The sequence below is a fragment of the Gavia stellata genome, chromosome 6 (genome assembly GCF_030936135.1).
Source record: "Gavia stellata isolate bGavSte3 chromosome 6, bGavSte3.hap2, whole genome shotgun sequence".
In the NCBI taxonomy this organism is placed as follows: domain Eukaryota; kingdom Metazoa; phylum Chordata; class Aves; order Gaviiformes; family Gaviidae; genus Gavia; species Gavia stellata.
This window is the reverse complement of record NC_082599.1, coordinates 5,812,379-5,825,417: the sequence shown is the minus strand read 5'-3', so window position 1 is coordinate 5,825,417 and position 13,039 is coordinate 5,812,379. Positions and strand designations below refer to the sequence as shown.

Below are 13,039 nucleotides of genomic sequence, written 5' to 3'. Positions count from 1 at the left end.
TATCAGACAGTTAACATGTTTGCCTCTTTGATAATAGTGCCTTGTTCCCAACTGAGTTCAGAGCATTCAGAATTTTCCACTTTTATTAATGCATCTTGTTAAAACTAACAGTTACACAGATGAGTGAGTGTCCTCTTGTTTATGGAAGACCTTATTTTTTGACAAGCACATTTATCAGCAATGTGGAGTTTCCCCAAAGTCTGCGAGTCCAGCAGGCAGCCCTACATAGACCAGACGTCCACTGGAGTTAGGGGAGTCTCCCTGAGAGCTGCGGTCAGCTTTGGATCTGCGTGCCGATCTGGTATGCAGTTTGGGTCCTAACCATTTTCTGCTTTTTCTTTCAGCAGCGAAATGTCAGGATCAAGTTTGAATATGAAGGAGAGAAAAGGTATGTACCCAACCCAGTCCCCCACATGTACAGGGTGGAATTACCCTTTTTACCCAATGTCTTCCTACTGACTTCAGCGAGCTGCAGATGAGCTTACAGCAGGATTTGTTCCGCTAAAATCAGCTACAATTTTATATGCAAAAGCCTTGCCTCGTCATCCTCTTTGCCACAAGTACCTCCTGGGATTTGCACACAGGCGAAGTGGTTCCAAGCTGGAAGTCATTAAATGCCTCTTACCAGGGACATAGGGTGCACGCTTAGATCCTTTTCTCTTTTTAATTCTTGAGCCCTGCTGAACCACAGCTGAGCTGCAACTCTACAGAAATGTGTCCTTTGGTTAGCAGCCTATGACACTTACTTAAGATAACCAGATTTTGGGCATGGGTCCCATAAAAATAGAGCTGGGAGTTAAAGCTTGCCCGCCCTTCCCTGCTTGACATTTTCGTGGAATCACCTCTGCTTGGTGCTCGGTGAGTGTGGCAGGGCAGGACATAGGGCTGGAAACTCGCAGGCTGATGGTCTAAGTTGCATCTTAAAGCCAAAGAAAATGTAAGTAATGTCACCATAGGGCTAGACTGTACCTGCTGATATGTACCCATAGAGCTGCTGCATGTGATGGTACAGGAGAGTCACGGGATGGCAAACTGCGTTATTCTCTGTTGCATCCCTCCTCCCTATTCAGAGCCGCTTGCTGAAAATGGAGTTGCTGAATCACTGACCAGTGCCTGATCCTGGCTCTTCTCCAGTGAAGGGCTACTGGGCTTTCTTCTTTTCCACCTGTACCTCACCGTAGGGGAAGGAGCAGAGGAGCTGCACTAGGATTTTTGGTAGATATCCTTGCCCCTCTTGGGCATAGCAGATGAGCAGTATTGTCATGAGTGTAAAAGCAAGGAGCAAGCTTTATGCTTCATCGCTCCTTGCTTCTGAATTGTCAGTCCAGTCCCAAATTCCAGTATGCTTCTCCTGAATTGAGACTGTTGTTGTATTTGTTTGTGTATACAGGATTATCCAGTTTCCAAGACCAGTCAAATTCAAAGAAGTGGTGCAGAAGGTCACGGATGCATTTGGACAGACGATGGACTTAGTCTGTGTGAACAATGAGGTATTCTTCTCCTTATTGCTAAGGGAGAGTTTTAGGGTGCCTGTTGCCCACTTCAGAATTGAGCAGTGGTTTGTCCTTAAGGCCCTAATTTAGTGTTGTACATGGATGTGAAGAAAAATAATCTTATTTTGTGGTTCCCAGCTAGCGAGCGTACAGGAGCTGTTGTCTGGACACGGTTCAGTTGAATCCTCAGACTCCCAAGCCAGGCTTTCCCCTTCTCAAAATTATTTCAATTAAGGCCTATTAAATGGTGACACAGGAACATTGTCTTCCCCCAGAACAAAAAATCCCCGTGACTCAAACAGGGGAAGGAATTAAGTAACTGAGATGATGGAGACATTGTCGGTTCAGCTACACAGTCAGCAGCAGTAGATGTTTTCCCATTAACATCCTTGGGGCAATAGGTACGCTTTCAGAGTGTATCTGGCTGGTGAGAGCGCACAGAGGGCAGAGAGGAGAACAGCTGAGACCAGATGGCTTTCCTGAGAGCCACATGAAGTGACTGTAGGCTACTGCGTGTTTGATTTGGATGTGAAGCCCTTCTGTCTTGGGGGCAGTTGCAGGAGCACGGTGAAGTCCAGAACATGAGGGACAGTGCTGATAACGCAGTGTACTTTTGTCCATCACTGACTTTGTTTCACCCCAAAACCCCAGAACCATCTTGTGGTTACGTCTGTAGTGAAATGTGCATCACTGTAGGTTCCTCTTGCAGGTCCTGTGGCCGCGTACAGGCAGCCAAGAAACCCTCCCTCTGTGATCCTTGCATTTTAAGGCTTGAAGACCTTTCTACTCAACCTCTTCATAATACAGGCCACCGTGGTTTTCCAGCTTTTTCTTTGAGACCATCACTGTGTCTGAAAGGAGGGTACTGATGAGGGCCTTTACCTAGAAGGGGACAATCCTTGGCATCTCTTTTGGTGTGCTTAGTGTTTTCTTGTGAGGCATCTTGCCGTGAACTGGGCAGGCAGCTGGAGCCGCTGGACTCTTAAGGTGGGTTTGGCTTTGGGAAGGAGGAGAGGGCCGGGTGACAAATAGGTAGGCTTTTAAACACCAATTCTTTTGGATCTGTCCTGACAGCTTGCTTGTTCAAGTATTAATTGCAAATGACTAACAGCCTTTCATTAAAGTATGAATGCAGAGGGAGGTCATGGAGAGAGCTTTCTCTCTTTTTTTTTTCTTTTTTTTCTTTTCTTTTTTTTTTTCTTCCTTCTGTTTCAATGGAGATTTGATCCACAAAAAGGTTGCTATTCTTTTATAATAGGTACCTCATGATACCAAAGTGTCTGCTGGGTTTTGGCTTTGAATGCGGTCAGGTTTCTAATCTTGGGCATTCTCTGACAGCCCTCCCGGGAAAAGCCTGCCATTGAATTCTCCAGGAATGACTCATTTCATTCCAGGTTTCTTTCCACTGGAAGAAGAATTTTTTCCAGCAACAGCAAACAGAAGCTTAAATAATGCATTTTATCGCATGTTAGAGACTGTCGTCCTAGGCATGTGCACAGCACACAGCAGGACCGTGAGCAGGCCTTTGGGTACTCCGAACTTCTTAGGGTTGAGAAGGACCTTCAGTGTATTGTTTTTTTATACATAAGAATTCTTCCTTGTGAGAACCTACATCTTTGGAAAGAGGTCTGAGCAATAGTAATTCAGGATTATTGTTGTGGAAACACTATAAACAGACAAAAGTTACCTTTGGGGAGACAGCCTACATGTCCACATGGTGACACCCTGGCATCTGGCTCCTAGCATGTTCTGGGTCAGGTTTTGTAGTCTCGTGACTGCAAGTCTCAAAGTAGCCTGACCACAGACTCATTACAATTTAATGTTTCACCCTTTCTTCATGCTGAAAGGGAACTGTGCAGTAATTCTTTGTTGCCATCAGATGTTTCTCTTGCAGTAGCACCTTGTAGACCAAAATGACACTGAGGTCAACAGGCCCCTACAAAAGCTCACTAAATGGCAGTCCCTGTCCCGGTGAAGCAGGAGTCCTGAAGCCAAGATCAGCGAGATGAGCATGCCAGTTGGGTGGAGCAGGGGCACGCATGAATCACATCCTGGTGGGACCATGGAATCAGTGGGCTTGGGCTGGTATAGATAAGAGCAGGGCCTGGCCATGGATGTACTGCATGGGGCATGTCTGCACGTTAGTACTAGGCTGAACTCATCTTCCTGATGAGCGGGACAGCGCAATCTGGCCTGGCCGTGGACAGCACGGCGTGGTGTTTGTTAGGCAGTTGGCTGTGTTATGGACTGAAAGACTGGCTTCTACAGGAAATGCTCTGTCTGAATTTGATCTGTATGCACTGCTCAACAGTTGCTCCCGGTGTGACTAAGTGTTACCTTGTCGTTTGTCCCATCACCAACTTGTGACCTTGGGCAGAACACTGAACCTTGGTGTGCCACCAGTTCCCTTCTGACCTCCCCTTGCTTGTCTCCTCTGAGGCTGTCCCTCAGCATCATTTTGGAAGGTTAGGGAGAGTTAAAGCCTAGGGAAGTGGTAAAGCTCCGTTACAGGGGGGAGGAGGGGTGTTTAAAAGCATATTTAACAAACATTTGTTGAGAATTGTTGATGCCAGTTGGTCCCGCATTGGGCAGGAAGATGAACTAATTGACCTCTCGGATTTTTCCCCAACCCTGTTTCCTACTATTCTTCGGCTTTTTACAGTGTCTTACAGAGTGAGGTCTAGCAATACTGTTGGAGTCGGTGAAAACTCACCCTTTGCACTCACTTTCTTAGACTGTAGTGGATTGACTACCAAGTCCCATACTAAAACATTAGGCTCCAGGGGAGTATACTACTTAAAAACAAGTTTAGTGAAACTTCTGCGTGGGTAAACTTTGCTGTTCATCGTGGCTGCTCACTCTGTAGGCAGAATAAACCCAGTTACTGGAAATGCACCCTGGCAATTACTTCCGTGGTTCTGCATAAGTCTATATTTAGTTTCGTGCCTAGTAGATATCTGTTCCTGATATCCGTATGTGCCACAGTCTGGAAGCCAAATGGAGCAAAATTTACTTGCCAGATGTGGGTAATAGGTAAAGCCAAGCTAAATACTGGCTCTAGTCCTTTTTACAGGAGGGCAATTTCTGCCTGATGTTTTTGGCTCCTCTGAAGCAGGCATGCAAACGTGTTAATGTTGTGATATTGGAGTGAGATGGAGTGACCTGCAGAACATTCTGTTCAAAGCAGCAGCTGAGGGTTCGCAGCTCCCAACACTTGTGAGGAGCTCAGTAAAAGGATGGGTGAGCAGTGGGACTATACTTACGGTTCGGAGTCAAATTCTGTTTGGGGGTGAAACAAGGGGGAGCAGTTCTCCACCATTCTCATTTCTGTTTGGGTGAGTATAGGAGAGAAGGCTTTTCTGCTTGATGCACCTGTGGAGCCCTTGTGAACTTCAAGAGGATTAAGCAGTGCACCAAGAGAATATCCCTTAAGCTCTGCTGCTTAAGGAAGCAGACTGTGAGGACAGCTGCACAGAGACTTATTCAATACCATCTTTGTCTGGTATCTGCTGTGACCGCAGGTGATTCATGCAGATCCCAGAGTTTAACCATGTATCATGGTCTAACCGTTTACTCCATGGACCTACTGAAAGCCTTGAATAGTTGATATCTACCTGGTGAGTACTTTCCTTTCATTCGTGTCCAAGCCCTGTCCCAGACTGGGAATCTATTTGCAACCTTGCTTGTGAGGCCCAGCCCAGACAAGACTGGTGTTAGTGTTCTCTGTAAAAACCCCAGCTGGTTAGGTCCCTTGCTTGCGAGTTAAGGGACATCTTCCTGAACTCTTCCTCATCTGGTTTGGTTGAGAACTGAAGCCCCTACAGCTTGTAGACATCTTGGGGCAGGGCTTTCTCAAGAGTTCCTCTTGGAATCTTTTTCCTACATACAAATAACTAAACGGTTTTCAGGCTCTGCACCCTTTGTCTGATTATCCCTCTTCCTGGGTGAACGTGCTAAATGCTGTGCTCTAGAGTTTCTCTTTCTGTCTTTTTGTAGAAATTTCTCAACCACGTTTGTATACCTTACACCAGAAGAGCACTCCTAGCTCAACCTGGAGTTCATTGCTTAAATATCTTTCGAGAGCTGGCCTTGTCTTTCCTAAGCAGTTACCACTGGTTCCAGTAATTACACCTGGCAGCTTCCTTTTTTTCACCTGTTAATCCCATTTCTGGATATCTAACTCTCCCATGCAAGCTATAGGGGTCCTGGGAATGTAATCTGGGACTGTAAACTCTACAGAATAGCAGGTTGCATTAAACTTAGCAATTACAGAATAACAGAATCAGTAAGGTTGGAAAAGACCTGTAAGATCATCAAGTCCAACCATTAACCCAAGACCACCATGCCCACTAAACTATGTCGCGCAGTGCCACGTCTACATGTGTTTTGAACACCTCCAGTGATGGTGACTCCACCCCCTCCCTGGGCAGCCTGTTCCAGTGCTTCATCACTGTCTCAGTAGAGAAATTTTTCCTAATATCCAGCCTAAACCTCCCCTGACGCAACTTGAGGCCGTTTCCTCTGGTTCTATTGCTAGTTACATGGGAGAACAGACCAACACCCACCTCACCACAACCCAATGTCGTTAAGCCTGATTTTTATCATATGAAGTAGGTGGCCTGCATATGGCTTGGTTCCCTGTCTGCAAAATGGGGACAAAAGATGACCTTCCTATCACACAGGAGAGGAGAAACTCAATCCAAACCTTGAGTTGCTCACACTGCAGATGCAGCCACCACACAGACACCTAAGATAGAGCTTGGCGGGCTCAGGCTGTGATCCTTGGGTGGAGGAGGTGACTGTAGCAGTTTCCCAAGGTGAAACCTCATCTCTGTTGGCCAGGGCCCACCGCCTTCCCTTGACCTGGTCATCCCCGGAGTCCTAGCCTCAATGCACACAGCCTGAGGTATGTTTGCCTACGGGCCAACAGCCAAACCCTTGGCAACACCCTGGGATCAAAAAGGTAGACACAGGTGGCTTTTGAGCGTCGTCTTCTGGAGCAGTTGATCTGAGGTGCGTTTGCTGTGGCTGGTGGCATGAACCTTGATCACCCAGAGGGCTGAGCTGCCTTTCAGGAGTGCTGGGCAGCTGTGGCTCCCAGTAAGACCAGTGAGAGCCTACTGGGAGCTGCGGCTACTCGGTCCCTTTGGTAGGTGGAACTGCTGTGTACTTTGGCACAGGCATGAGTATAACATGTGCTGTGTTGGCTGGATTCAGTGCCAATGCCTGAAGCAACCTACAGAGGCTGAGGACTGTTTTTTATGAGATTAGGCAAAATGCCCCTGAGGGGCAAGAAGTTGTGGTTTTAATCTTAGCCCAGGACACCAGAAGGCTGCAGAGCCCCTCTGAAGTGCAGCTGTGTTGGGCATTGGAAGCTTTGCAGGCTGTCGGCAGGACATGGTACACCACACAGCTATGTCAGGAGGCTCAACTTCCCTCTGGAGATATGAGGGCAATAGTCTGCCACTTACCAGGAAAACATCAGGACCTTCAGCTGCCTGATAGACACGACACTGTGTAGCCTTCTGTTTTATTTACCTTATAAAGAGCAGAAGCTGAATTTGCCCTGCTGGGAGTCAAAGAAGTGGTTCTTGGAGGAAGAGCAATGCACACCTTTCACATCAAAAGGGAAGAGACTCTGTATTTGTGAGATGTTCCCTGATTTCACCTGATGCCCAAACGCTAGGGAGACTGTGTCAGTGCACGGGAACACAGGTTGCAGCAGGAGGGAAGGTCACTGAGGATCTGCCAGAGTAAATCCTTGGATGCAGCTCACTGCTCTCTTGGAGCACCGTTGCATGATCGTCTTCCCCGGGGGGAAACCCAGGAAGAACGTGTGGGGCTGTTTTGGGGCTGGGTAGCAGCAAGTCTTGCCTACAAACTCCAAGATCAGAGCAGCCCCAGAATAGCAAACAGCAAGCCTAACGTTTCGTTTCAGCCCTCTCCTCTTCCCGCAAGCTGAATTGGTGATGTGACCTTTAAGCTCTCTCCTTGCAGATGTTTTTTGTTGTGATTTTTTGCGTCTGTTCCTTGGTAGATGAGAACTTGGAAGAAAACATTAGAGCTCAGCAAGCTGGAGGGCATGGGGGCTCTGTTTTCCATCCGCTTTCTCGGGTTCCTCCCTTGTCCCCCGATTCCCAAGCTGCTCACTGCAAGGATCTGGCTTCCTCTGTTTACCCAAAAGTGTGACACTGCCATGCTCCGGTGTTTGTTCAATCCCTTCTAGCTCCTGATCCCGCTGAAATCCCAGGAAGATTTGGACAAAGCGATGGAACAGTTGGAGCTGAGCCCTTCCCTGAAGAGCCTGCGGATCCTCGTGAGTGCTCCAAAGAAAGCGAATGTGAGCCCTTCACCTTCTCTGCTCTTTTGTGTCCAGAGCGAGATGCCTTGTTATTGTGTTGGGGAGTGGAAATGAGTCTCCTGATGGTGCAGAGCAGAGGGCAAGCTGGTCGTGAGGGGGGTCAGCCCTGCTCTGGCTCAGCTGCTCGGAAATCCTCCTGTGGTGGCAGCCCGGAGACTGAGCTCAGCTCCTTCTAGCTCCTTCTGCAACCTGCGAAGGGTTAAATACTATACTGATATTCAAACAAGGTTAAACCCCAAGAGAACCCCTCGTGCTTTCTGCCTAGGGGTGCTGTCTCCATTCCTCTGTACCTCTCCTCCATACACAGGGTGATGCCCTGGCCCTTGCCATGCTGGGTAGCAGTATGGGGACCATTCCCTCCATGTGGTGCTGCAGCACTAAAGGCCAGGGAGAGCAAACTGGGGAATCCTTCAGTCTCGTGCAGGACTGTCTTTTTTCCCATTATTTATTTATTAGTTTTTCCCGAGCTCAGTGGTTTTGCAGTTAAGCCTGTTAGCTTGATCCCGCCTGCACAGAGTGTCTTGCCAAAGCACACATCGTGCTGCCCCAAGCACAGGCTGTAAAGCAAGGGATTTACAGATGTTGCAACTCCGTTTCTTCCTTGTATTTCCTAGAAGTACCCGGGAGACTGGGAGTCTTGAAACTCATAGTGCTTGTCCTCATGCTACCGCTGGTACTCACAGCTCCTGGAACTTCTCCGCTCCTTTTGAGAGGCTCTGAAAAGGTGCAGGGACCAGAGTCCCAGGGGAAAACCAAGACATCAGTCAGAGTTTCCTAAATCCTGGGCAGAAATGGGGTGATCTGCCCTAGCAACTGCAGGAACATTGCTATATTGCAAGTCAGCTACTAAGAGCAGGGCAGCCAGGCAGATTCATGCATACATTTGAGAGTAGGTCCAAGTCTTCCTGAAGCATGCAACCATGCAAGAACATACAGTTCCAAGGTCATACATAGAATTATCACAAAATCACAGTGCTTTGCAGTGTGTTAACTTAGTAAGACTTGGCTGCTACCATTTAAGTTACAAGCTGGATTGTAATTTCCTTGCTTTCCCCCTTATCTGTCTTCCCTAGCAGAGCCTGATCCTCCACTCTGTTCTTCTGCTCGGTTACAGAGGATCCTCTGCAGTGCCTAGCCTGCCACTGAAGCCTAGGGAGCATGGAGGAGAAGCTCTGACTTTGGGATGGCAAACTTGGGTTCAGGGCAGGGATCAGTCTCTCTATCTGGAAATAATACAGTGTGGGAACAGTGTTTTATGTCAAATATCTGTATTTGTCATTATCAACTGGAGCTCAAACTTACCTTATTAGAGTATTTTAATAACAGATGTGGATTGTTTGTGAATGATTTTGGAATCACCCTAGATTACATACATGTCTCTTTCTTTTTTGTTTTGGTTTGGTTTTCTGTGGTTTGTGGGTAATATGGTCATGGGGAGCCAAATACAGGGTTTCACATGGTGCATCTGCAGGGGCTCTGACAGAGTCTGACTATTCCCTTTGTCTCATTACCAGTTCCTCCAGCCAAACAACAGTAAACAGCACGAAATGAGGATCTCCAGATCCATGGGTGATATCATGGGATCCCTATACAAGGACTCTGAGAGGACGCGGAAGTATTCAACAGGTCAGTGAAATGCAACACGCTGCAGGGTGGTTTTTGCTATTACAAGCTGGCCTCCATCCTCTTTATCTTTCCTGTCACAACCCTGTAGCTGCTGCCATCTGGACAGCCACCCTCATGTCTCCCACCAGTAGCTCACTGCAGTTGCTGCTTATCCTCAGCCTGAGGAAAAGACTCTGCAGACTTCACAGGTCAGACAAGGTTGTGCTGAGCAGACAGTCATTTTGGGCATGAAAGCGAAGAAGAGTGGGGATATGAGGTGTAATTTGAGGGAGAAAATGCAGTGATAAAAACCTCCAGTGAATTCGATTCTACTGAGCTTCCTCAAAGTGAAGAATGAGGATTTATAGAAAGCCGAAGCTTTTTCAGACCTCGACATCCTTTTTTCCTTTAACCATCTGCTGTTGTTGTCTTGGCATTTCTCCCCCTTTCCCCGATAGCAGAATAATGCAGATGACTGGGCTTGGGTTCCTCAGCTCCTGAGCTGAGACCAGCTTCACTACATGAGGACCAAATATGTGTCTCTGTGCCACCAGGCTGTTCTTGGGTGAAATGAAGTCTGTGGTAGTTGCTTTTGTGGTTTTTCAGGAGAATGGATGTGCGTAGTGTTTTGCAGTGGTCGCATTTCAGATGAAGGGGAGCATCCCTTTCCTTCAGAGGTGCTGAGAGTAGCTACCTGCAGCCTCTGAAGCCAGGCTGGCAAATGCCTAGTTTCTTCTTGCAGCCCTGCAGGGACCGGAGTTTGTTCATAGCCTTGTGTGGTCTTTTCTTTGGTTTTCTGTGCTTGATTTTATGCTTTTCTTGCTTTCTAAAATACTCTGAGCTTTTTGAAATGATAAGCTGTCTGTAGCACCTTTTGTGTGAAGAACCTTGTAGGATTTTGCAGACAGCAGGGTACTTTGTGCAGCCCATAGGGCTGTATAGCAGGGATATAATTATTCATATTGTAACCTATAGGCAGGATCAATGATCTTGAAATGCAGTGAATGTTCTCTGCTGCATCTGTGGGTGCTGGTTACAGAGCAATTTCTACAGATCCCTATTGTTTTCATACCATTATTCAAGAACTGTAGAAAAAACAGAATCAGAGGCTTTGGATAAAGTGGGGTCCCTCTGTACAAATATACATGAAGGTATGCTTCAATCTCCAAAGATCCTCTGTACTTATAGGGCAGTAAACACTCCAAAACTCTTTGTGCAACAAAGAGTATTTTTCTCAAAGGATTTGTCCTTCCTCTGTCTCATAGCCTGTGCTGCCTTGATAACATATACCTTGTGGTTTGCTGCATCTCAGGCAATGATATGTAGGGAATGTTCTTCTAGGGTAGGTCCAATATAGCACCTAGTGCGGCTGTGCCCAGCTCTTACTGAAGCCAGGGGTGGGTGGTACATGTACAAGAGCTCTGTTTGGGCCTGTTGTTTGGATGTGCCGGGGGATGTCTTTTTCTATTGTGTTTTTTTTTTTTTCCTAGCTCACACTGCTCTTGAGAGTTTGCCCAGAGTCTGGCAGAGTCACTAGATGATTCTGAATGAAATGCACATACAAATACATGGTAAGGCACAGAGCCTCAGCAGAAACTGCTGCTTGAGCAAAACATCTCTGCTGCTCTTTTTTGGCACTGGTTAAGCTGTTAATGTAAGCCAGTGAAGAACTGTGGCACCGGGAGCTGTCACTGATGTGTGAACCAAACGTGATGGGCAGAATTGATCCCATGTGCAGCGAGAAGATTAGTTCTTGCAAAGTTAGACTTTACTACTAGGTTTCATGCCATGCTTTTGCCTTTCCTTACTGTTTTGGAGCTGGTGTAATACCAAGAGAGTCTCTGATCAGGTCCCTGCGGACTGTGAGGTGTCCCTGCCTTGAGCATCCTGTAGATAATACAAGGCAGACAAAGGAAGAGATGTCAGCTCTGCAAGGGTGCAAACCTGAGGTACAGATGGGTTTTGAGGGAATGCCTGAATAGCAGAGTGGAGGAATAGGTATAACATGCTGGTTTAATCTAGATAATGGAGGAGGAGGAGGACTGGACAGCACCAGATGTAGGATGCAGAGTGTGCTAACTTTGGGATCTTCAGGAGGGTCTGCATGCTGATTGCTAATGCACCAAAACCAGTGTCCTCGGTGCTGTTATATCGTTAGATAGCAAAGGTAACCAGCCTATGCTACAGTCATCCCTCTCTTTTTTTTCCATGCGGACTGTCAGCCTTGCTCTTAGTTTGAAACGAGGTTGTAGCAAACCCTCTGCATGGTAACAGCACACCAGACCTCTCTTTGGAGTTATCTGGGGTCTGTATGAAGCTACTACAGCCCTGCTTAGGACGCGTTGGCAACCCAGCAGATTGAGTTTTTTGACCTCCTGAGTCAGAACTGGGTGATCTAGCAGCTGGGCTGAAACTCCAGTGAGCTGAAAGGGAGAGCAGCATTTCAAATGAAGCATAAAACTGAATGGCAGGCAATAAACAGAGATGATCCTGTGTTGTGGTTCCCTGAACCGGGGATTTCACTGAACCTGGTGGACAGTCAAAAGGCAGCCTAAGAGGCTGGGATTTCTGTAGGAGAAACTATTCTTCATTTGCAGTTGCAAGGTAAATACCTTGCAGTGTTTGCTTCTGCTGTCATCAAAGTGGTTGCTATCAAGAGAGGCTCTTAACTCAATCAGCTTTTCTATTGAAACCACATTTAAAAGGAGATTTAAAGTGACTTTATAAAAAAAGGTGGTTCAGGGTCATGTTCTCAGTGTTTCTGAGATGTCTCATGTTTTTCTGCTGACTCTGCCATGTTAGCAGCAGTGAAAAATAATAAAACTGCATGTTGTTGGCACAAGCACACTGGAAGAGGGATAGATGTTCTGGGGAAGGTTTGGCTATTTTTGCTTCTGCTGGACAGAAAATGTCTTCGCTCCATGTCCCTGAAAAACCTTATGCAAAGTCAATATTTTCTTTTTTTTTTCCCCATAAACTTTTTCAGTGGAAATCCTGCCCCTCGCCCCGCCCCCCCCTTTTTTTTTGTTGGGGGGGGGTGGGGGTGGGGAGTGGAAAATGTTCCAGTCTCTTGGTGACCAGCATCTGCAAATGTTCAGCTGAATGCCAGGAAATTTTGGCTAAAATCTATTTGGATTCTGGATTTTCAGATAACTGAGTGTTGTTTTTATTTACTTTGAGGGAATACATGTTTCAGAACATTATCTGCAAATTATTCAAGAGCCCCATTCCAGAATTATAATTTTAGTGGAAACCTTTGGCAAAAGCTTTTTTTTTGTTTCTTTTTTTTTTCCTCCACGGTGGCAAACCAGGCTGCTGAGCTGTGGCATCATGTGCCTGCCAGCCCTCTCCAGACCAGGAGCGAATGCTGGCTGGGTCCGTGCTGTTGAACATGGACCAGCCATGGGAACAGCAAGACTTTCGCCTCGGAGAATTGCCACCGCAGTGATGGTACCTAAGTTTTCATGGGTGCCTGGACATGTGTGCAGCAGCACCTAACCCCTTCTAGCACGCTGGGAGGATTTGAACACAGATCTCCGGAGAGAGACGGTGAAAGGTTTTGCTGGTGCACAGGCTGGCC

General features: G+C 47.0%; 1 protein-coding gene across 1 annotated transcript in view; it reads left to right on the top strand.

Annotated features, from left to right (window-relative positions):
- LOC104259046 (mitogen-activated protein kinase kinase kinase 3-like) overlaps positions 1 to 13,039 on the top strand; it is a 44,907-nt gene that overhangs the window by 12,074 nt on the left and 19,794 nt on the right. Inside the window, exons 3-6 of the mRNA XM_059818776.1 lie at positions 345 to 388; positions 1,391 to 1,490; positions 7,720 to 7,833; positions 9,369 to 9,480. Coding sequence (XP_059674759.1) covers positions 345 to 388; positions 1,391 to 1,490; positions 7,720 to 7,833; positions 9,369 to 9,480 — 370 coding nt within the window. The remainder of the gene's footprint in view (positions 1 to 344; positions 389 to 1,390; positions 1,491 to 7,719; positions 7,834 to 9,368; positions 9,481 to 13,039) is intronic.